At 37.2% G+C, this 25,745-nt stretch overlaps 1 protein-coding gene across 1 annotated transcript in view; it reads left to right on the top strand.

Moving 5' to 3' along the window:
• TRIO (trio Rho guanine nucleotide exchange factor) overlaps positions 1-25,745 on the top strand; it is a 245,667-nt gene that overhangs the window by 84,574 nt on the left and 135,348 nt on the right. Inside the window, exons 7-10 of the mRNA XM_085052129.1 lie at positions 7,010-7,201; positions 10,497-10,628; positions 14,655-14,885; positions 22,012-22,134. Of these exons, the coding sequence (XP_084908255.1) occupies positions 7,010-7,201; positions 10,497-10,628; positions 14,655-14,885; positions 22,012-22,134 (678 nt within the window). The remainder of the gene's footprint in view (positions 1-7,009; positions 7,202-10,496; positions 10,629-14,654; positions 14,886-22,011; positions 22,135-25,745) is intronic.

Raw genomic sequence — 25,745 nt, 5'->3', positions numbered from 1 at the left:
ATCGTGTTTGGTTCATGGCATGGGGAATTGCTCCCTTTTGGGGCACCTTGTTGTTGTTCCTCACTGCTCTGCATATGAAGTAGAGCAGAAAGAAACACAGGATGATAGTAGGTGTCACTGACATGAGATGACTTCTGGAACTTAGTAATTTGGAGTGGCCTTCCAGGCAATTCTTGAGCTTGTATTCTAAAGGTTAAATTCTTCTTCTGTAAGCCTGTCCTGATGTTAGTCACTGTTGTCCTCTTTTCTTCAAATTGGCTGGCTTTTTTATTTTTTTCCCTTCTTTCAGACTGTTGAGATGCTATCAACAGTAGGAAGCACTTGAGCAATGCAATATAATCCTTCCTGCTCTGTGTTTGCTATTAGTCCTTTGCTGTTAATCTCTCCTTTGCCTTTAGTTGTCAAATACATTAATTACAGGGGACTTCTTCTCAGCCTGCAAAAAGATTTCTTAAAGCATACAAGACACAGCTTAAATTTGGGGCAAATTAAACTATCTGAACATTCAAAAGGGTCAAAAGAAGTTGCATTTTTTCAGTCGCACAGCCCCCCCAGAAGGGGTTCTCTGCCACAGAATAGGAAAATGTAAATTCAGAATGATCAGTCCCTGGTTTTAATTTAAGCAGCATTCAGATTATCTGGGTTTTATTTGGTTAAATGGCAAAAGGCTTTCATATAGATTAGGGCCAGAGATTAAACTGAACGTGACATAAAAAATGACGTGAACTGACTGAATTTTGGCAGGCCTTATTTTTCATTACCTTTTTACTGGAAAAATGTTGGGCAGTCTTAACTCCTGCAAGCTTGTTTTGCTTCTCCCTGACCATTCTCCACATATGCTCTGTGCTTAACAAGCTGCTGTTTGTTCACTCTTCCTGTCAGTGTAACTCTTCAGTAATCAAAGTCGATTTAAGGTCTCTTGTGTGACTACTCTTTACACCAGAAGTGGAATTTAACTTTTAATCTCTCTACAACCATGTGAAATGATGCGTTTGGATGGAATAGAGGAAGGGAGGAAGACAACTATGTATAAGCTTTATTTATTCTAGGAGATTTTTAAGGCTTTTCATTGTGGCCCCAGTTGGACCTTGATAGATACTGCTTTCTAGTAAATTTTCTTAGGCTCATTTGAGGTAGGGAAAGACTGTTCAAAGGATAAATGCTCCTCATCAGTTAAAGGCAACCTCCTGCACTTGCTCACAGTTTAACTCTGATAATTGATGTTGCAGCTGCCTTTCCCACCACATTGGGGTTGCTGCAGGGCAGATGCTCCTCTCCACAGCAGGTGCTACCCTCTGTCAATAGCTGGGTCTCTCATGTCCCCTTCCTTCCCAAGTAGCAGTTAGTTTGTTTCCAAGAGGTGGGGGGGCAACTTCTGCAGCTGCTTCTGCCACGCTTGGTGGAGAAAGAGTGATGGCCTTTGGCTGAGATGCCAAAATGTTGGTCTGGTCCTCCAGTCTGAAGCAAGCCACCTGGAGGTAAACCACTGTGAAAGATACTTAGTTCCTGTCATGATCAAGAGTTGGGTACATCAAGGATGAAGAGGATTTGTTGAATTTTTTTTTTTTATTATTTTCTTGTAACAGCTTTCTGCCATTTTTAGAATCTTGGTTTTCAGTAAAAACACAAAATAGTTGGAAGTATAAACCAGATGTTATAAAACAAAAAGGTAAAGAATACATTGGGGCAGGAGATTTAACTTTACTTTCACCAGTTTCATTAGCAAATGATGTATCTAGGAATCTTGTGTATTCATGTGGTTGCACTTCAAAACAACAAGAATAAGTTCATGAAAGTCCTAAGCTTAATCCAGACTGGTTCTCACTGCAGTGAATCTTTCCCAGAGAAAAGCTGGACAGCTGTAGTGCTATATGTTGAAGAGGGACATATGTTTGGTTACCATGGATTAACAGCCAGGTTGATGGGTGCTAAAAGAGCTGCTGACTGAAGGATAGTTCACAGGTGCAGCCATAGGTACGTGACCTCCTGGTACGGAATTTGAGAAGCTCTGCACTGATAAAAGTCAAGGCTGTCTCTTTATAGGGCAAGTAGATCCAATGTTCTGTAACTGTGGGGAAAAACAGACTCAATGATTCTGCTCTCTAAAGATGAGGGTGGATTTTCAGTACAATTTTGAAGGCCTGCTTTCAGCAACAGTAAATTTCTGTTGTCAAGTCCTGAGATTTATTTGAGTTAAGCAATACTCAGTTTCAGCTTGATGTTACTATTTGGGTGACTAAACCAGTGCTTCACTTCTCAAAACAAGTTTTTAGTACCTTTTAAGGGAGAAACTTTCAAATAAGGCATCATAGGAGTTACAAATACAAAAATTATGTATTGAGTTTTTGAACTGCAAGAATAAAATACCCATGATTATACGATTAGTCTGTCTTGCGTGCAGGAGTGGGAAAGACTGATTATGTGTCTGTCCACTCTTTTTCCTGCCATTTTCTATACATCTGCTGGGACACAAGGAAGACAAGAACTCATATGAAATATGGGTGAGGAGGAAGATGTTGTCTGCTTGAACATTTTCTGCTCTTGTTGCTCGATCATATGGCCTTGGTTTCATTACACTTTGACTGTGCCTCTCACTGCACTGGGGAGGGTTAAAATGCTTGAAGAGTGATGTAGGCAAAATGAAACTTTGTTTGCAGAAAGCAGACACATGCTGCTATTAAAGGATGTGCTATGACTGCTTCTTGTCTCAGTGTTGATAGGACCATGAGTAGAAGTTACATTTATTAACGATAATCCAAAAACTCCTATGCCAGTTGTAAGCTTATTTCTAAGTTGATGAATGTTCTCAGAACAGGCTGTTTCCATACACTGTTTCCATACACTGTTTCCATACACATTTTATCTAAGTAAAAAATCAAATATTGAATGGTATCCCGAAAGACAGTGTCAGAGATGAGCACTGGTGAAAGCTTTGGGATGTTAAAATAAAAGTATGAGCACAATGATTGAATATCACTAGGTTTACAGAGTTAAAATTTAAAAAGATAACTTGCTCAAATCCAGCCACAGGGACTGGTACAAATAAAAACATGAAGAAAGTCAGGTGAGGTAAAATCACCTTAGCTTAGAGCCAGTGTAACCTTTTCCTCCTCCTTTGCACCACTGACATATTTCATCCTTGAGATTCTTTTTACTTAAATATGTATTTTTGTAACCATACAGAATTGTCTCTTGAGATAGACTTAAATACCATGTGAATTCTAGACTGCCTTTGGTCCTCAGGATTTGGGCAAATTTGAGCAAGACCACAAGTGTACATCACTAAGATCTTTATGGTGCCAGAACAGTTAATTCTTAGACATAGTGTCTGCATACCACCACCCTGAGAATAGGCTGAAAAGGTAAAATGATTTCAGACTATTTTCAGCTCCTGAGGAGTACTCCAAAGTCAACAAGACTAAATAGAACAGGCGAAATGTGCAACCCTTAAGAGGGAAGAAGCAAATAAACATATTTTAGAAAGCACTCAGCTACTGAGGTGTTAATACAGCAACAAGTACATTCATGTCAATGAATCACAAACTAAAGGAGTGTGGTGTTAGACAATGGTGTTACTGAAAAGAAGTAAATTTTATTTCACTCTTGGTACTTACTGGGGTAGCTGAACTGCAGATTTGTAAAAAAAAAAACTCTGATTCAGTTGGTCCTACCAGAGAACTAGGTCCAGTTTAGAGCCCCATGCTTAGTGGTGTAATGGGAAACATTTACATGAAAGTGGCATGGCTGTAGGGAGAGTGCAAAGGCATGGGGCATTTACTGTGATTAAGTGAAGTAAAGGTGAGTGAAAAGTAAAGGAGGAAAGAAGGTCATGTTGGTGTTGGACTATATAGTCTTGCAGTAAGATTCCCCATGTCCACTGTGAAAAATGCAGGAAAGAGATGAGAAGTTTGAAGAAAGATAGAGTGATATTACATTGCACATGTTTGAGTGCTGATAGCAATGGTTAAATAGTTACCTGAGAATATTTAGAGGATCCTTGTAGTTGAGGAACAGGTTAAACACTTTCCTTAATTGCATGTTGGATGTTGCCAAGTTGGTAATTTTTCAAGGGAATAGATCGGGTTATAACTTCAGTTGTTCTCCAGCCCTCATCATTAAAGTTTGTATTCCTAAACTGAAAATTTTACCGTTGCTTCAAAAATGAGCCTAGAAGAAGTGTTAGTGAACATGTAAATCATTAAAGCAGGTGTTCATTCATACATTAGTACACCCTGTTTTGGTAACCATTTGCATGTGGAGTTGCAGATCATTTGAAAATTCCATTGCTAAATTATTTCTGTCCCAGTAAAATAGTTCTAACTCACTACAATCTATATAGAGGTGCCGCTTAAGATGCTTATGGACCATGTCACTGAGTTAATGGCATTTAAAAGTGAATGTGTAATGGTCTCTGTGTCAGAAAACTACTGTTTGAAATCTTGGAGCTAAACAAATGTTTTCTAAATGGGTCTGGGAAAATCAGGAAGTAAAATGGAACCCTAGGTGACCTGCCAGCTTTATTTTGTGTGAATGTGACAGAAATTCAGTTAAGCTGGTAGGCTGTCACCTGTATTTCTACCTGTGTACTTGCCTTTCAGGCCTTCACCAAAGAATGACACAGTGCAGTACTGCTTGTACTAGGCTACTAATCTGTGTTGCTTTGCTGAGCAATATTTTTTTTAAATGTGTACTCCCTTTAGAGGAAAAATCTGCAATGAGGAGCTTTCCATATACTGTAAGGTGTCTTTTCAGCTTCTAGCTAAAGAGCATTTTGAGAGAAACTAATAATGCTAAGTACATTGTATGCTTCCTCAACACACCATAATGCAGTGTCTTGAATAGTTTTTTTAGTCTTGTTACAATAGTCATGTGTGTAACAAAATGAAAGAAATGCAGTGTCACTTTAGCCTTTCACCTTTGAGACAGCTGATAAACATTTACAAGCTGCAGGTGCTTCATGCAGATTCCCTTTAACTTTATCAGTTTCTTTTAACTTTATCAGTTATTATCTCATAGCTGTTGTTTCCTTAACTAAAACCAGGATGTAAATGCATGCAATGAATAAGATATCAGTCCCTGGTAAATGAGCACTAACTCACTTGTAACACTGTTTCTCATTTTTCAAGCAGTGTGCAAAATACGCAGTTGTCTAATAATAATGACACTGGACTTGCTTGTCCTTGTAGGAAGTTGAACAAAATTTGTTGACCTTCAGGGATCAATTAAAGACAGTCTAATTGTAGTGAGTTGCTATTGGAGATTATTTTCCTCCTTAACTAAATCTGTCTCATTTGGGTCATTGCATTCTAAAATAGTGACACTTAAAACTTCCGTAGATATATCACATAATGAGGTAAAAGGTGTAGATCATTGTAAGTTGTTTTTTTGGTTGCTCTTTTTTGAGGAAAGGAATGTGGTGAACATAGCTTGGAAAGTGTTCAACTGTCAGCATTTTAATTCATATTCATACTGCTACAGGGTGTATTCTTCCACATGTGTGAAGCCTGATTGCTATGGGAAAATGAATACATGCTAACCACAGCTCAGTTTTAATTTGTTCTACATCATGTTTATAGTGCCATGTCCTTCATTTTTAAGTGCTGTTCCCAAATTTCCAAAATTGCTCTATTATAATACAGGAAGAGTTCAAATAGCAGTCTACTATAACTTTATTCTTTTCTCTTTTGGCACTTGTTTCTTCTCACAACTGTAAAGACCATGTTAATGGCTTTCTGTCTTCAGTTAACAGTCTTGTATTGGTGCTGCATACACTTCTAATAGGCCTAAATGCTCTCCCATCTTTCAAAATTTGTTGGAAATAGCAGATTTGCACTCTGCCAGTTGTTCAGCTGTGCTTAAAAAGCAGAGCATACATGTGTGGGATAATCTAAAAAAATAAGAGGTAGTGTTGTGCAGAAAGGAAAAATACGACACTGCTATTAGTTTATCAAGGAACAGCTGAGGTGTCAGGCTGTGTGAGGTGTGCTCCTGCTCGCATACATGCATACAGTTTGCAATCAACAGGAACCTGTCCTAACTGCCACTCAGATGAGTCTGGACAGTGAAGCCTGGAGCAATTGCAACACTTGCTCCAGCCAGTCAGTGTCAAGCTCTGGGCAATGGCATGATGCCAGCAGGTCATGGTTCCATCTGATTTACTCAGTGTCTGGTGATTGGACTAGGTGAGCTCCAACCTCAACAATCCTGTGATTCTAAGAATTTCATTCTAGAAGAATAGGAGCATGCCCAGTTGAAGGAAGTGTCAACTCCATGTTATACACATGTAGCTCTGGAAGACAGACTCAGAAAGCTTTTGGTGGCAAAGTTGTTCTTGTTTTACTTCACAGGAATCAGAAACTCTTGATGGAAAATTAGAGTGACTAAGAGCCATCAGTGGCTAAGATTATTAAAATTAGAGTGACTAAGAGCCAGTATGCCAGAGAATACTTCTGATCTTGGATCTTTTTGTCTAATTTTCAGTGCTAGCTCTGAGGCATTATAGTGGCAAGCAAATAAAATGTAAACCTGTTGAACTTCTTGTAGCTCAGAGGTCTTCTTTCTTTAAAAATTACCATCAGAAGTTGTAAAGATGTAAAGGTTCATAAATGTTGCACCCATGAATACTGTGTGTAGATGAAGAGCTTAGTAATAATACTTCAGTTTTCCTATATTGTATGTGTCATCGTTGACTTGAATGTCTGTAAATATTTTTATTGAAGTTGTTGTAAAATATGGTTATTTCTTCCTGTTTATTGTAATAATGTGTCTTCACATAATATAAATTGGCTTAAGCTGATTGTTAATGTGAGTTTTAGATTATTTCAAGTCATCATTCTCACTTGTCAGTTACGGATAGACTGTTACATTACACACCTAGATTCCAAAGCTTGGCATGCATAAACTTGCCAAACAAAACCAGTTTATTAAAAGTACAATTTTTTAGGGATATACTTCTGTATTTAATTGGTCTGCTAACTTCCACTAATTTTTCTCTCCTTCTTCTCCATAGAATGTGTACGTGAACATAAGCCGCATCATGTCAGTGGCAAACCGCCTGATCGAGTCTGGCCATTATGCTTCTCAGCAAATCAAACAGATTGCCAGTCAGTTGGAACAGGAGTGGAAGGCGTTTGCTGCAGCCTTGGATGAACGTAGCACATTACTGGACATGTCCTCCATCTTCCATCAAAAAGCCGAACAGGTTAGTGCACCAACAGGGAGGGCACCAACAAAAGTTTATGTGCTGTAATGGTGAGTTGTGCAGTTTGCTTTTGCTTTGGACAAAAGTGACAGAAAGTGGTTGAAAAGGTTGACAAGAAAGCCAGAATATTTATTTCTGCCAATTTCAATACTCAAACAAAAGCTCATTCTCCTCAGTTTAGACCACTGGCCTTAAATTCTCCCCAAAATGCTTTGCCCATATCAATGCAAGATAAAACAACTAAATTAGCTATATGAATCAAAATAAAGTGGACAGAAATGCTTAACTATATAAGGCTTTTACATATTGATATAATGCATTTCCTTCATCTAGAAACTATCACTACCTCTGTTGTCCTCACCACTCAACTCCAATCAGTCCTCAAGTGTCAAGATTTAACTCATAATAATTGCTTATAGAAAGCTTAAGTTGAACTGGCCTGAAAGTTTAGAAGTTAATTAACTGTCTTCTGAATCTGAAATTGTGGTGGGAGATGTTTACTTAGTATTCCATAAGAGATTCCTCCTATGCTAAAAAAACATTTTAGCTTTAGGCCTATACCAATTATTTTAATTAAGTCATTAACCATGTGTAACTGCCGGAGAAGAGGTATATGTAGGGGAAATAAGAATAAATATCCCCAAGTTAATAATCTTAATGGCAAAAGCATGTTTTGCCCTTGAGGGAGTTGAGTTCTGAAGGAGTTGCTGTATGTGTGCAGTTGAGTCACCTGCTGATCTTGTAGACTCTGCTCTGGGCATCCCTAGTGTGTTTGGAGAGCAGAGGTTCTTGCAGTGGTTATGGCTGATGGAAGCTCTGGTGTGCTGTATGTACATACTTGTCTTTCAATTTGCCTTGCTAAATTATATCCAAGGAAAGTCTCATGTCTGATATAACTTTAATTTAGAATAAATGAAAGAAGCATTTGGGAGCTGAAAACTTCAGAAATAGAGAGAGGCGGTGCAGTTGATTTTAAGACATTTTTTCCCTGATTTCTACTGCATGGATATTTAACTTGATAAATATCTAGACATTAGAAATGTGGAAGTATTAAGATGCAAATACACATTGCTTTTCATTATGTTAGGGGTGACATTGGTTTAATGTCCTTAGACAGACTAGGGTAAATTATATAAAGTGATGCCACTGTAGTAAGTACTTTTAGCAGGTTTTACAGAAAAGCTACATAAAAATGAGATGAAGGAATTGTTTCCTCATAGAAAAGTCATCAGTCAGCTTGAAGTGTTTGATAGACACAGTGCGGTACCTTTTCAGTATTGATGCTTTTCTAATAACTTGGGCCATTTAGGTTTACATTTAAGCACTCTCAGCTATTCATGTAGGAGCGAGATGAATGACATGTGAACAGATATGTATACCCTGAATCAAATGCTGTCATTTCTCATGGAAAAAAAATAAATTATGCTCATCAGAAGTCAGGGGACTAAATTCTGTGTGATTGTGTGCTGGACAACTGTAGTAAGGGTCTGTGTTACCTTCTTTACCACTAAATATAAGTGTAAACAGCAGGAAAGATAAAAATGTGAGAAAATAGTACAGCATCTGCTGGGATTAATTTACTTTTAATTGCTCCTCCTGCAGTTTTCATTTTATGATTAGCTGTGATGGATTGCCCTAGTTGCTTTGTAAGATACCTGCCTGTGATATATTAGCTGTTTCATTAACAGTGCAGAGCCAGTTCAAGGAAAGAGGGTTTGGAATGGGAGGAATGACCCCTTTAGAGACTGGTGACGCTTGACCTACATAAAAAGATTGAAAAGTAAGCAGCCCAAGAAAAAACACACCCTTCTTGAATGCATGTGTTCTCTTGCAAGTGACAGGTAAGTGTCGCTGCCTACTGTCAGACACAGTGAAGACTGCACCAGCTATCAGTGCCGGCTCACTGGTGCACATGGAGCTTCATGTTCAGTGCTTAACATTAGAGATTTTTTAAACTGGCCCTTAATGAGAATTAAATAAGTGTTTTAGAGCTAAGTACTCTATCACCCTTCTTCCCAGCTATCAAACAACAGCAGAGTACCAGAAGTGATCTATGAATTCCTTTTTCCTCGAAAGACTACATGTGCTCCAAGAATTAGGGTATGTATGATGAGACAAATGGCTTGGTCTCATCATACATATTATCTCAAAATAACGTTTGAGTATTGAACTTGACATGAATAGAGGAAATTTACTTTACAGAGCACATGTGTACTTGGCTGTATTAGGTTTAACAACTATGAAAACTCCTAGAAAAATAGGTTCTTTTTTCCTCTTTCCTAGCATGACAGGGGTATAAAATTCATGCCCCCTAGCTGTGAAATGTTGGCAGAACTTCTGCTATGCATATAGCTGTGATGGCAGTTTCTTGTCTGTCAAGACAGGTTAAACTTGAGATAACTTCAATTGCCTGCAGAAGAGATTTTTGTTGCAGTATCCTCAATTTCCCCTGAAAGGCTTGACTCGAGCAGCTATGCTGACATAGCTGTGTGCTCAAAGTTCAGTGCTAGTCCTAAGAGACCTCCGCTTTAGTTGTAAATCCCTTACACGCTTGCTGCTGTAGTAGCTTGCCAAATGGATTTAGTGCTTCTCTGCATGTAGAAGTTAGTTCTTTGGGGACTGAGGTGTGAACTTGCTATGCCCTGACACTGCTTTGCCTCTTTGATAACCTCTTTCCAGCAAAAGATAACTATGGAGTGTTTCAGTGAATGGTTCACCAGTAATTCTTTGCGTGCGTGTGCAAAGAAACATGTTTTTCTCTGAAGATTAAAAAGAGGTGAAGTGATAAACCTCATGATACCATGAGTATCTGCACAGTGAGCTGATGGGTAAAAACCGAGGGTCTGGACCTGAAAGTTGTAGCATGTTTTATCTTCTTGTGTAAACAAGACCTTAATTTGGTTTCATATTTCTGAAATGGTAGGTGCAGGATGAAGGAAACTTTTTCTTAGCTGCAAAGTCAAGAAAAGGAGCAAGAGTAAACTTGAGGCATCAATAGTGCCAGTAGTTAAATTGGTTCTGAAGACTGTGAACGTACAGCTAATCCTGCCCATCTCCAAACAGCTCAAAGAGTTTCAGATACCTAAAAGCACAAGCATAGTCAGACTTGAATATTTCTTTCTATTCTGGTATAAACTTCTGGTTATTTCAGAGAGAAATACTGTAAAGATTTCTTGCTTAAAAGAAGTCTTTTCAGTGTCTATCACACAGATGAACCCCCTTTTGTATGTTACTATCATATGTGCACTTAAAGGTAGAACCCAAAATCAAGCCAAGTGTTTCTTCTCTTTTGCAGTACATGAGCAATGTGGACTCATGGTGTAAAGCCTGTGGTGAGGTGGAGCTTCCATCAGAACTGCAAGACTTAGAAGATGCTATCCATCATCATCAAGGGATATATGAGCATATTACCTTGGCGTACTCTGAGGTGAGTTTGTTTCCTTGGATAAAATTGTATTGTTTTAAGTTTGCATCATGAATTGGTGTTACCTGTTGTATAGTGAATTAGTGGAAACTCAAGTGCCAGGCTTCTTTTAAAATTTTATGTACCGGATTTTGCTAATGTTGTTCAAAAGTGAAGTGTCAAAGTCTTCCCTTAATCTTTGGAAAGAAATGGAAAGATTTAACCATATGTGGTACAAACAACCCGTGGAGCATACTAACTATATTTTACTTTGCATTTGCATATTACTGCTTCTTAATAGCAGTGTGTTGCTATTGTTTAAACATTTACATGAAGGGAAGTGAGCTGGGCATGCTTTGGGAAGGTACTCTGTTGGTTTGGATTGTTCTAAGTGTGTTTTGAAAATCCATCTCTGAAATTGCCTCACAAAAAAGGCTTAACCGTCATAGGATGTCACTTGAGAAGCCAGAAGGTAATGCACTTAGTTTCATCAACCTCAAAGACACTTAAATGAGCTAGCATGCCTATGAAGTCAGCATTTGTAAGATTAGCATATCCTATGCTGCTGCTCTAATCTTGGACTCAGCACACACTGGAATCATAATATTTGTCAGTATTTCTAATAGTTGTATTTACAACTTAAGATAAAATGTCTGTTCTGAAGGTGGCCTAGGAAGTGGTGACTAACACTTTTTTTTTCTTTCAAATTTTGAGTTTATTCTTGTGCTTTACTTAGCTGGAATCAAATGGGTATTCACTTCACTATTATTAGCTAACAGGTATTTTCTGCATTTCCTGCTTTACTTCCCTTTTTTTCTTCCGCCAGGGTTGTTCTCATTGTGAGCTAAAACTGCTTTTACTATTCAGTTGGACTGATGTTATTCTGGATTAAATACAGTAGTTTTTGTACTCATAAAATTGTGTGTTCGGTTAAACCACGGTGAAGATGATCAGTGGACACAGGATAGCTTATGCCACAGCTTGCACCTGTCTTTCAAAGGCAGTCATGTGGGTTTGAATTAATGGTTGTGATTTACACATTACATTAAAGTTAAAACTACTTTCTGATGAACCAGCTTTATTATAGGAAGCTGAATCCTAAGTCTGGTCACATTTAATTTAGCAGCAAAGGAGGGCAAGATTAGTACTCATGGTCCGTCCTGTTGTTAGTGTATCAAAACTGTTTCTTTAGAATACCTGCCACCTTAGGGCCTGCATAAACTTTGAGACCATGAGTCTGATATCCAGAGTTCACCAATTCTTGTTCTGTGTAAAATATGCATTTATATCCCTACTCTTGGTCTAAGCCACCCTGCTATGTCAACTGATCTAATGATATACTATCACATTTCATAATACTTGTGATTTTACTTCACATAACTGTTTTAACTCATTCTTGAAAGCATGTTTTGTAGTAAGGTTTCTTTTCTTTATTATAAACTTTATTATTGGGAGGGTCCCTTTTTAAAACGAGGGACAGAGACATAGCATGTTGTAACAGATTTATGTGAAGAGAGGCAGTCTAGGGTGCATGCTTCATGAGAGTGCAGCAAGGAGTAGGAAGGCTAGATCTCTCTAGAATAATGATTATAAAGTGCTGAGGTTGAAATAGTGGCATTTTTTCTACTTGGTTCTGTTTGGTTTCAGTTGGTTTTGTGTGGGTTTTTTTTTGGTCAGGGATGTGACTGGATGAGCCTGCTGTTAAGTGTAAATAAGTACTGTGGATTAGCATGTTAAATACTGTTTGCTTGCTGGTGATGCATAAAGAAAATAAATTAGACAGGTAGATTATAGGATTGCTGTGGCAAATAACCTGAAAATTTATTTAGGATTTCAAAGTTGTAGCTTTTTTTTCTTCGGGGTAGCTAGATATTTTAACAAAATCTTCACTGGTACTGCAGGAAGGAAAAATAGAGCACTAAGTGCCTTTCTTCTGATTTCTGGTCATTACTTTTCCCCATCTGGTAAAAAGCCAGCTTTCTCTTTAGCAATCAGAATTGGTGCAGAAATAATAACTGTATGTGTACGTACAAGTTGTGTTCCTCCTCTGGGCAGAAGGTTCTATTTTGCATTTTTTAAACGTGCATGCCTTTTTGAAGATTGATGGAGGTACCTCTCTGTGTCAGGATATTACAGCACTATTGCTTATCATTATTAGATGTATGACTTCATTTCTATTACAGTACGGAGCTCCTTTCATTTTGTGATGAATGAACAGTGCGGGAAGAGAGAGAGGAACACTATGGGAATCACAACACTGTCATTCATTTTAGATTGCAATGTCTTGACAACACGACTTGGTTGCAAAGTAGAAGACAGTAATTTTAAGAAAGTAAATGCCTTTAAGACTAGGCAGTCTGATTTTACTGAGGTTAATTACTGTATATTACTAGTAAAGCGACTTACTAGCTTACAAGCTGAGATAACTGGTGTGCCTGAAAATCAAATAGATGTGCCTTAAATGAAGTTTTATATAAATAAAGTTATACATCTCACTTAAATCTTAAGGTAGTCATGCACTAGGAAGGAAGAAAATGTTAATGCATTAACTCCAGAGGAAAATCTGTACACAGTCATTTGTTTATAAAGCTATTAACTAATTGGATCAAGGGGCTGTCACAATTATTTTTTTTCACCTAGACTTTATGGGCTCTGAATAGATAATTGAAGTCCATTGTCTTGAAATATTTGAAGGACTTACTAGGTAATTCTTTGGATACAGAAAAGAAAAAAGATATCATTATAACTATGCTATGGACTGTGAATTTTTTCTGCTGACTTGACTTTACAGGAGCTCCTTTCAGAAGTGAGTTTCATTCTCTGTGTTGATATTCATTACTAAAATGAAAGAGCTTGAACTGGAACTGAGAAAGAAACCCCCTTGTAATCTTAATTACTTGAAAAGAATTTTGATTTAGATCTGTTTGACTACTGAATAACAAATTTAAAATGTGCCCAAACTTAGTAAAAAGTTGTTGAAAATAGCCACTGGGGGAAGGCCTTAACAAGCTTGCTGTTTCTGACATGGTGTTGATTTGATGGATTCAGACTATTGTTTATACTCCAGTCATGTGGTTTCAGTTGATTTTTTTCCTGCCTGCTTGATGAGCTGTTCTTCAAAAAAGTTCTTCACAGGTAGCTGAAAGATCCTGAATTGTAACAGTTTTTTGAGCTTCATGCTAGAAGTAACAGAGTAAATGCCAATGAAAAATGCTTTTAACACTAAATGTTAATAGTGACCAGATCAGAGAGGATTATTGCTTTTTAATTAGCATGCAAGGTAAATCTGAGTATTTCTGCTGTGGTTTAAATCAGAGAAGACAACAATTAGAAATGACTAATGTTTCCTGTCAGTATAAATAGTTAAACACATTTTGGAAAACACTATCTTTCTGTTCTGCTTGGAAAGGGTTTAAGGGATTTAATCAGAATTAAGTTTGCCATAACAGCAGTTTGCCCTTGGCTTGCCAGTAACAGTAATAATTTAGAAGTTGTAAATCATGTCATATTGAATCATCTACTAAGTTTTGTATCTGTTAGTTTGAATGTATTTGTCAAAATAATATTAACCTACAGAAAGTAACCTCCCTGTTCACCTTTACAGCAGATGAAGAGAGAGATTGTTTTGGCATGATAACTCTGGACAAATGCTCAATTTTAGGTCTTCTGTTGACTAGGGAAAGAGTGGCAGAATATTTATTCTAAGTTAGATTCAACTATTTTTTTTTTTAAAAAAGCAACAAAACAAAAACAAAAAAAAAACCCCAACACTTTAAAGAAAATCACTCCTAAGGTAATGGAAAAATGGAAAGAGAGGCTGTTATTGAGAAGAGTAGTACTTGTTAAAATTACTTTAAATAGAGAATATAATTTTTTTTCTTTCCTGTAACAGCTGCATGTAGATAATCATGTCTGCAATAAAACGAGTCTTCATCACTCCTCCCTGAGTTTTTAAAGGCATCCAAAACTGGGAGAAGGGGTGGGGTACAAATTAGTAGCCTAGCAAGCTTTTGGCAAGCCAAGTAATTCTTCATCCTTTCTGGTGGCCAGGTGAGTCAAGATGGGAAGTCACTTCTTGACAAACTTCAGAGACCTTTGACTCCTGGGAGTTCTGATTCCCTCACTGCATCTGCCAACTACTCCAAAGCAGTTCATCATGTCCTGGATGTCATCCATGAAGTATTGCATCACCAGCGCCAACTGGAAAATATCTGGCAGCATCGAAAGGTCCGCTTGCACCAGCGGCTTCAGCTGTGCGTTTTTCAGCAGGATGTTCAACAGGTAGGTTTTATTTCACATTGTCTAAATGCCCTTGTGTTCTGTCAGCCTTTGATTTCGAGCCGATTGCACTGACAGGTGAGTTTTGACTGCTAAACCCCATGTTCTTTCATTCAGCAACTGAATAGTTGCATGGCATTGGCTGAATGATACCAAGTCCTGTGTATTATCAGAACTTGGGTATTGGCTATTACAGATAATAATTTTGTAAGTTAGCTCTACTTCTTTTTTTTTCTGATTTTAAATTAATTTATTTACTTTAAGTCATATATGGTGAAAAAGATTTTTAGTATAGTCAGCTACTCTGAGTTTGTGCTGGAAGCTGATATTCACTTTCTAGGTAAAATTCTGGACTCAAAGTGTCAAAAAGACTTGTAACATGCAAAAAATTAGTAGTGTTGTGCTGTAAAATTTTTAGTTTCAAATCCTCAGAGATACTCAATTGACTTCATAGTGTTTCTTTAAAACCTGAGAGTAGTATACTAAGGAGTTATAAAAATTACAGATGAGATTACTTTCTGATAATAACACTGTTCTTGAATTAATGGTTATTAGCTTCTATTTTTTATTATTATGACAAAATCTATAAAAATTAGTAGTTATGTACAGGCGTTAGTATCTCTGACTTAGCTTTGCCTTTTTAAGGTAAAACAACATAAAATTCCTTGGTTGATGGATTTTTAATAAACATAAAATGTTGGCTTTGGGCTGCAATTAACAGAGACATTAGTAATTTATCCTTTAGTAGCTCATCTTCATAAAAAAGTAAAGATGGCTAGTATTTGCTGATCATGTTCTTTCATTTCAGTGTAAAAATGTTCACAAATCACAACTTCTGAATGGGATAGCCATATGTTCTGGTTAAACTAATCTTTTTTCTTCAAAATTAGTTGCACTTTAAGCTAAATTTCTTGTACTTATCTGTTTCAAGAAGATACTGTATGTGAGCAGTTGGGAGTGAAATAACTGATTTTTCATCATTTACAGTAGTTGAAAAAGGTAATTTAGGCAGATGGGAGAGTGAGCAATCTTGATAACTCAACTTTCTTCTACATCTGGTTACTATTTCTTCATGTAATTACAGAAAATAACTTAAATACTTAAGCAGTAAATTACATAAAATCTTCAAAACTTTATTACTTAATTTTTTATCTAAAAAGAACATAGGCCGTTATCCAGATTGTCAATACTCAGATGTGACAAATGATTCAGAAAGGCATGAAAAATACTAGCTGACAAAAAAGTAAAAGCAGAGGGAATGTTATGAATGGTCAGCAAGGGCACAGAGAACCGAAGACTCCATTCACGATGTCATTGTATAAATCCTTGAGGCTCTCCATCAAGATTGCAACATAGGCAGAGGCTAGTCAGAAGGGTTCAAGGCTGGCACTTGCATGAATAGTCAGTGAAGGGCCAACTCAGAATATGCTGTGATTCTGTGCTGAGGCATAGCCTGCAAATGAATCACCCCTTAACTGAAAAAGCTTCATAAGGAATCGTCAGAAACTGAAATATTCACAGTAGTTAGATTCTCGGGGAAAAGTGTAGGTCCTCTCAGTAGTCTGGTGCCAACGAGTATGGATTGGATGGTGGAACTTTCTCTTCTAGTTTGAATTCAGTTCAAGTAGGACCTACTTAGGCAATCTAGGCCAAGTGATCTCCTGAGGTAATTTGCCAGGTGCATAACTCAAGTTTCAGGCCTGTAGGCCAGGCTTTAGGTAGTTTATTTCCTGGGGGAAGGTGTTCATTAAAAGCTGCAGAGTCTTACTGTGCAGGTCCTACTCTGCCTTTAATATCTTGGGACTCATAAAATGCTTGTCGGAAATTCTCATTTTCTGCTCCTTCCTAAATCATGGTTCTTAATGTAGAGGAGTTAGTTCTCAGACTGCTTTGTTCTTTGAAGTTGGCAAATAACCTGTCATTACACTCAAGTCATTGTGCAGTCACCACCAGGTTCTTCAGCAAGATGCTGGATTTTCCTTTTCGGTATTAGACTCATCAGCCTTTGGAACTGCTGCATTTGCATTTAAGATGAAGTAGTCACAGGTTGGAAAAAAACAAAGTGGACAGCTTTACATATTTTTAAAGCTTCCAATATCAGGAATGTGTTATCCAAATCATGCATGTGGGTTGTGAGTGCACTCAAAGTTTTCAGTATGAACCAGCTGGCTCAAGAAGGTTGATCCATATTGGCTTATTATTCAGTACATGCCTTACCTGCTGGTTGGAGAAATTTCTTTCATCCTCTCTATGTCTGTGGTTTCTTTATATGATTTCCAAGACAGTCATTGAATTAAAGTAGCAAGAGATCCTCTTGACAGTTTTAAGCTCCAGCCTTTTGTGCTAATGCCCATCTTTATCAACCACATGGAATTTCAAGCTAGATCTGTACGGAGGTACAGCCCTTGCTTGCAGTGTTCTAAGCCTTTAGCTTAATATCCAGTAGTTAACACTGCCAGAGACTGAGCTGTCCTTTGGTTTATCCCTGTAATGACTGTTAATTTCTGAAATATTGCATGTGGAAGTATAGCTCCTTGTTATGTTGCTTTTATTTAACTTTATTGCTATTGGGTATTTTTGGCACTGCCTTATGAATCACCATGTGAATTTTGGTCAGTGTTCCCTTTCATAATAAAGCTTTGCATACTTGGATTTCAGTGCAGCTCAGTCTGTAGGACAATGACAATTCAAAATCTATACAAAACAGATTAATCCAATAGCCACAGCAGATGTCTTAGAGATTGTAGTTTTCTCAGCTTCAAAAATTTATCTGGGGAAAAAAGTGATCTTGAATAAAAAGGTTCTTTTTTCATGTGAAACAAAAGGAAGATAACCTTATCAGATCATCTTAATTTATCTGAGAAATGTTAGTTTTTCAGTTGAATAATACCATTCAGTGCATGAAATTACTCTGGTTTGAGGTATTAGTTAAATTTGTATCAGAGACAGTTCTGGAATCATTTATGTAGAACTCCAAATCAACTTTCTAAAGTACATTAGTTTTGTTTGCACATTCTCTCTTAGTTCAAACCTTAAAAATTTCAATTAAGATCAATTTAAAAACTAACATGAAAACATCTTTTAATTATTGTCAATAAAGTTAAATGTGGTGGGTTTTTTTCATGTCAAAATAAACTAAGTGTGACTCTCTTCCACTGTTTATAGTTAAATTGCACACAGTGGCAAACAACCAAGTGCATTATAAGTGATTCTATAACTGTCCTTTAGCACGAGTCTGTGATTTTCTCCTCCTCCCTCTGCCGGCTTAATGAAATAAATCAGGTCATGGAAGTGTTAAGTGAGTGACAGAGCTGAGTTGGAGGGGGAATTGGCCATGTTGAGCTGGTACTTCACTCTGTGTTACTTCCACCTTAGAAAGCTCAGTGGGTTTTTTCTTCTGTCTTGCATGTTCTTGTATAATGGGAAAGTGTTTCTAGTTTGAAATCAGCAACAGCATTGTGGTGCTGTCTGTGTACACCAAGAATTATCTGCTGATCTTTTGGAGCAAGTAGTAAGGAAAGTAGCACATGAAATAATAAAAATAGTAGATGAGAAATGAATTACAGAAAATCAGAGATTTGGAATGTGAATACCTGTGACAGTCTTAAACTGAATGGGATTCTGAGTTTGACTTTAGGCAGCAGAAACATGCTGGGAGATCTAGTTCCTGGTTAGTTTGTATATTAACATCTAAAAGGAGGGGTTTTATTTTAATTTTGTAAAATGTGTGGCCATTGGCAGTTGCACTCAATTGTGTATGGAGCCCTTCTAATATAAACTATGCCAGTAAAAGTATAATTTTATGCTTGAGAGTTAATAAGCTTATCAAATAGGTAATACAGTCAGCCTTTCACGTAAGGAAAAGAGCTGACTGATTCTGATACGAAGCAATAAAGCAGATTTGGAACAGCAATATGGACTTTTGATCTTCTAGGCAATGAAAGGTCAAAATTGAACATAAAGATAATGTTTCTGATTGAGTGTTAGTGCTGACACTTGTATGATCAGAGTTTCAGTGCCTGAGAAACTCTCCTGGTAGCTTGCAAGCCAGAAGTTAGTAAAACGTGCTGGTAGGAGGTGTTTTGGATGTTTTTTGGTGGGGAGGGTGTTGGTTAGTTTATTATTGTTGTTTGGGGGGGGAGGGGGCCGGTATGTTTTGGTTTGTTTTGTTTCTTTTCCAAAAAATACATTTATTTGGTCATAGTGGGTGTCTTTGCTGTCCGTTTTGGATAAATGTACTGCTTCTTCCTTGATATGCCCGACTCAGGACAGGTCACAGTCACTAGTTTCAGCCTTAACTAATGAAGGGTGGGCCATGAATGCTTGCTACTTGCTCAGCATCAACATGATTTCACTGTCGGATTCCCATGTGGCTTTTGAAGGCGGCTCCAGTGTAAAATGGTTCTCTTTGCGAGAGTGTATTTCCACATTTTAACTATCTGAAGATCAGAAATGCAGAGATTTCCATCTTCCCCTTCTGAATGCTATGTCAGCAGCAAGTAAGTGGTGGAGATCAGAAAAGTGAGTGTATGCCAAGGGTAAAGGGCGGGGGGGGGGTGAGGAATGGATAATAATGTGGGAAAGACTGCTGCAAATTAGCACATTGAATCTGAGAACTATCAGATTTACTTCTACAAGCAGCATATTCCACATATTTTACAGCCATGAGCAATGATTTTGTCAAAATGAAACTCTCTTTCCATAGTAGTTTCTTCTGTTGTATATTCTTTCGGGAGCTAGAAATATAAGCATTTTTCTAGGTACAGTGTTGGGCATAAGGATGGTTTTGCTGAGACTGCAATAGTACTTAACTGCATCATTAAAGTAACTTGTTGCAGTGGAGGGTGATACTGTTCACCCTTTCACTGAAAAGTGTTGAGCCTCTTAGACTCCTATGTATTACCAAAGTACCAGACTGCATTCCATTTGATTTCAGTATTGGTTAGAAGAGTTCTCAGTGGGTCAGTTATGATGATGTCTGTAACTTCTCCCAGGAACAGGAAGAAAATGCATAAGTTGGTAAAATGCTAATATCAGTGCCAATTAATGGTATTGTCCTTTAGTTGAAGTGGTGTGCAAAGCCGATGGGGAGAGCCTGCCTTGACTCTGTCTCTACATGCTGTAAAATTCCCAAGAGTACTTCCTTGGTTTTGTTAAGAATCAAGGTATGAAGGCTGAGCACTAATGAGACTTGTATTCATGCTGATTTCACTTAGAGGCTATAATGTTTCTCTAGTTGAGTGGTTTATGTCATGATCTGTGTACTGGATTTCTATGACAATTTCTTCCCTTGAGAAGTTATTCAGCATTATTTGGAGCAAAAATCATTCTCCCTGGGCTGCTTTCTGCTTTTCATCCCATGCTTTCTGGGACTGATTTTGCTGTTGATTTCATTTGTTAGCTTATAAATGTTAGTAGTCTCCGGAGTCCAGTCTAATTATTTCAACCAAACATATCTCTTTTTAGCTCTTTTTATAATGAGAAAAGTAGTCTCCTGAAACTAGTCAAAAGTATTGGCAATAATAACTGAGGCCATGTTTAGCTCCTCTCCTTTCTCTGATCAATGTTTTACCTTGAAGGAAGAAAATAAAAACTTTCATTGACCTAAAACACAATAACACTCTTTTGGCAATACTTACTAGGAAAACAAATATTGCATAAGTTAAGTATGGAGATTTAACGAAGTGTTGGTGATTTGAAGTGGCTGTATTTTGTGGTATTAGGGAATTGTTTGTTGTTTTGAAGATGTCCAGTAGGAGAGTTTGCAAATGGAAAAATATTTTCACAGTCAAGATAAATGAGAAAACCATGTTTTCATTCTTTTGCTAAAGAAAGTATGGATATTTTTTATGGGAACAGTGTGTGGGATTACATGTGTATTGAATGTAGTCATGAGTGATGTTGCAGGAATGGCTCTCAAATCTGTTTGGAAGGAAAAAAAGTCTTTCTCTTTAGTTATATTCAGTTACACTTTCAGTACAAGAAAACTGGGGAGAAAACCTCGCTCAACTTCAGGAATCAAAATGAAGGACACTAGTAGATAAGAAGAGGCAAAGTACAGGCTTTTGAAAGTTAGATTCAAAACAAACTAAAACATTCATGTTTTAAATAAAAAAGAAGGCTGAAGATGAATGGTAGGTAAGGTGTTTTGCACCACTACATAAGTACTGTATCGAAATGGTTAGCTGACTTAAGAAAATTGCTTATATGCTGTTGTTTTTAATTCTGAATGTCATTCTTGAACCTTTGAGTATCTTCCAAAAAATTAAACACCATATGCATGGTAACTAATAGATTGAGGTATGACTAGGATGTATTAGTTTGAAGAGAGATTAGATGGTTTTGTTCATTCACTCATCAGAAGTTTGGTATGTGTGCAGGAATCTTTTGTGTTAACTGGGAGGAACTAATTACATGTACAGTTTTTGCTATTTATAAAGCTGTCAGCCCAGTCATTGTGGTAGAAGCATTAAGGTCCTTAAAATGCCTTTTGTTCATCACTTTTTCAGCTATAAAATTCGCAATAAACAATTATGTCTGATGTTTTGAGGGGATAGATGCTTTTTGAGAACTGGTGCATATTACTCCATATGCTCTGAATACAGACATTTGTTTCATAATGACTTCAGCTTATTTTTCTTGTGTTAAAGTTAGTTAGTTACTACTGAATCTTTCTTCTTGACTTAATAATATTTAGAAGGCAAAGTGAGTTCTCATCTAAAGTAGAACTTGCCTGTGTTATTCACCAGCAATGTGCAAGCTTCATTAGTGTTAGCTTGCAGAAAGAGGTCAGCTGAAGGCATAAACAGATTAGAGATCCTTGCAAGGGGTCTTGCCACTTGGATCAGATTACTGTCAAATTGATGAATGTGGAGAGATGAGGTTGTCCTTGGTAGACTTCAAAATAAAGATATAATCTTGAATCATACTATTTTGCTAGTTTGAGCTAATTACCGCCTTGAGAAAAGTTAAATGAGATGTAATTAATGTCCTTCAATGGCAGCATTGTGTTTTAATCCAACATTACTGTTCTTTTTAAGCAGTACCTTTACAGCTTCTCAGTTTCTTGAATAATTGTCTTTTTACTGTAGCATTCAGGGTTTCTGTATGTCTCTCTTCTGTACCACAGGTGTTGGATTGGATTGAAAACCATGGAGAAGCTTTTCTTAGCAAACATACTGGAGTGGGAAAATCCCTGCATCGGGCCAGAGCTTTGCAGAAACGCCATGAAGACTTTGAAGAGGTTGCTCAGGTAAGAGCAATCCCATGAAGGACTGTACACTTGTCATGGAAATAAATGAAAAATTCCTGCTTTTGCACTGAAGGGCTGGGCAGAGGGAGCTCTACTACAAAACATTCAGTTCCAGGGGTGGACTGTTTTCTTTCTGTTGCAAGTTTTTATTTCATTTCTGCTTTATGCTCCAGCTTTGAGAAGAAAAAGGCAAACTTCCACAGTCCTAGACAGTGTGAGCCTTAAAGTACAACAGAGCTGCTCTGCCATTATTATTTAGTAGTAGTAGTAGTAGTAATACAAAAGCATGCTTTCAAATACTGATTTACAGAAGAATGAAAGCTCTCCTTTCAAAGTAGTTTCGTTCCATGGGATTCTAGGATTTAAACTTTTGTGCAGCCTGTAAGAGAGGATGGAGGTGAAATCTAAGTCTTGCTTTCTGACTTTAAGCTTGGGAAGCTCCCAGATCCTCACCATAGTCTCATGGAGAGGAAGGAGGGATTTTTAAGAAACCAGGTGAGCCAGCAAACTGGCCAACCTGGCTTGTTTTTTTTTTCTTTAAATACAATTGAGTTCGTGTGTGCCCTCCTCTTCTGAATCACTGACGCCCTTAGTTTAGACTTAGGTGGAACTGATGATACAACTTCAAAACACATTTTTCTGTAAAAGAAGTCGAAACAAATAGAGATACAAAAGCAACCAGGGAGCTTAACAAGGAGCTGGTGTAGCTGTTTGCCTCTAAAAGGGGATGTGAGGTGAAGAAAAACTCTGTGAAGGAAGCTGAAGGCTGGAATCCTCCCCATCGGTAGCATGCACTGTCCGTCCATTCTTAATGATTGGTAAGAGAAAACATCTCCATGATTAATCCAGAAAAATCTCCTGTGGTGGGGTTGATATAGTGGTCCTTCAGTCAAAACAGAAGACAACATTATTAGAAAATTCCTGTGTGACATGCAGGAGCTCTGCAGTGACACTTGCTATGGGGGATACATCAGAAGTGTTGTTTGCAGTTTGCCTGTTTAGTGGAAGATTAAGCTCTTGATAAAATTTTATTGTAAATACAGTCTTAGAGCATTCCAGTGGCTGAGGACTTGAAATAGCATCAAAAAACTTCCTCAGTATTGATTTCCTGTAAAATTTTGAAAAAGCATAGGTGTTGTTACTTTTGTATATATACATGCTGGATTTTCTATATGTGTGTCTATTACTTCATTTTTAGTAAAAAGTAATATTTTCCATGTGGAAATACTTATTTTTTTGGGTCAGACAAAGAGGAATCTATTTCCATAAGATACTTAACAAAGCCTGAATGATCTCATACTTAATACTGTGTTATTTGGGCAAAGAAGAAGAAAATGTTTGAGTAGCCAAAAGGGGATGAAGTGTGTAGACATGTTCCTGGTATGTTAGAAAACGTATCTTGTTAATTGGCATTATACTTTAAAGCAGAAAATTGTAAAGCAAATACTTACTAAAAAATTTCTAAAACCGAATATTACTGGAGTTTCAAATGATCTCTTCAGGGAATGGGTGGAAGTTCTATTTTTGGAGATAACGGAAAACTTAGATTGGTCAAAGAACTTAAATACACTACAGGGGACTATCTTCCACTGACAGATGGATGGACAAAATGATCTAATAAGTTTTTTTTCTTGTCTGTAAGTCTTGAGTGTGTAGTGAGTTACTGCCAAGAGAGCCACACCCTTTGAGTTGCTCCTCTTACTTGCTGTAAAACTAAATATAAGCAGCCCAAAAGGCATTCCTGTTGTTGCTGTTACAAGGAAGGTTATGTTTGAGTATAAAACAGCAATCTGCAGTCCTTGTTAAAGCATCAGTAACTTCTGGCTGATTTACTTTTTGCATACATTCCTGGTTGGTCCAGGTCTTTGTTGTGTTTTGGATTTGGGTTTTTTTTTTTGTTTTGTTTTTTTGGGGTTTTGTTGTTGTTTCTCTTTTTGTGGTGATTTTGTTTTGGTTTGTTTTTAATAAGACTCTTGGCATTATCAGGAATTGTCAGTCAGTTCCAGTTAGAAGTTGAGAAAAAGTAATGTCAAGTGAGGTGTCACTGGCATGGCAGTGGTCTGACAAATGCAGGGAACCAACACTTATGTTGACATGTTCTTGGTCAGAGGCTAACTCCTGATTTTGAGGGGAGTGAAAATTATTTTTTCTTTTTTCTTTCTTTCTGCTTTTTCCCACATTCTTTTTTATAAAGTGAATGAGGTGCCATTTCCTCAACAGCATTCAAAAAAATGTTAAAATAAGCTCTGTGTTGAAGAGAAAAGACATTTCAGTCAATGGGCTGTGGTCTCACAAATTAGTCTCTTCAAAATTCATGTAAAATGAAGGTTTGTTTCTCTTTATTTAGCCCTTTTTGTTACCGCTACTGAAGCTACATAGTCAAAACTCAGCTAATAATCCTCCCTAAATTCTGATGATAAATTCATGTTGCACATACACAATTTGACTTGCATCCACTATAGTAAAATTGTGTTGCTCTTTTCATGTAAAGCCTGTCCAGTTAAATTTCTACTTACCCGTCTTTTTCTTCCTTTTTTCACCGTCTCTCTGTGTTCATCTTTGTGTCCATGAGACCATTTAATTAAAGTGTCAAGTGTCCAAATTTTGACATAATTGATTCACTTACGGGTATGAATTTTCAGCTTACAAGCGCTGGATACAGGTCAATACTGAGGTTGTACTTCTCCATGCATTTTCGTATGAAATTCTAAGTCAGCTTTTCGTGTTTCAGCTGTGATCTATGTCTGCTTTTTGACAGTAGTCTATGCTCAAAAAAGACAAAAAGTGTGTGGCAAGAATTAATGGAATCTTTTTCCACAGGTAAGTCTTCTTGGTGCAAGAGATTCACAAGGAAGATTCTTGCAAACCTTGTCTGAATACACCTTTCATTTCTGTACGAACACCAGTTTTAAGGGTATAAAAACAAGCTATGAATTTGGACTGATTCTGAATTTTACCCATGAAACAGTTGCAATACAACAAATTAAAGGTCCATGTCTTGCAGTACCTTGTGACTGTCACCAGATGCATATAGAAAAGGGACTGTATGCTTAAAAAGCTACCTTTACCCTTCCAGTTACCTGGGCAGGTTTGATGCTGGAACTGAAGGATGCATCAGAACCAGTATTTAATAGTCACTGATGGACTTTTCTTTCTTTAATTAGACTACTTTTTGAACCCATTTATGGTCTTGGAATGTATGCCAGACCCTGTTGCAATGAGTTATGCAATTTAATTGCTCCTTAGATGAAAAGTACTTTGCTTTTTCATTTTAAGTTTATTGTCTGATGATTAAATGTGATAGCGTCCATTGTACTTAATGAGTAATCTATCTTATTCTCTATACCTTTAATGACTTGTATACCTCTTCTGATCTCCCGCCATCCATGTGTCTCTCTTCCCTTTGCATACCACAATAAACTCCTGACTGTGTGAAGTGCAGTCCATACCTCCACTCACTTCTGTTGCTGTATTTATTGTCAGGAGTATTCATTTCTGCACTAGTGTCTGAAATTTAACCTTTGGGTTTTCTGTGATGTGTCACTTCATATGCTTTCTAAATATATGGTGTTTTCTTCTTTGTGAAAAATATTTAGAAAACATTTGTTAGC

The sequence above is a fragment of the Lichenostomus cassidix genome, chromosome 2 (assembly GCF_008360975.1).
Source record: "Lichenostomus cassidix isolate B80296 chromosome 2, HeHo_3.0, whole genome shotgun sequence".
In the NCBI taxonomy this organism is placed as follows: Eukaryota; Metazoa; Chordata; class Aves; order Passeriformes; family Meliphagidae; genus Lichenostomus; species Lichenostomus cassidix.
This window is presented reverse-complemented; position numbering and strand designations above follow the sequence as displayed.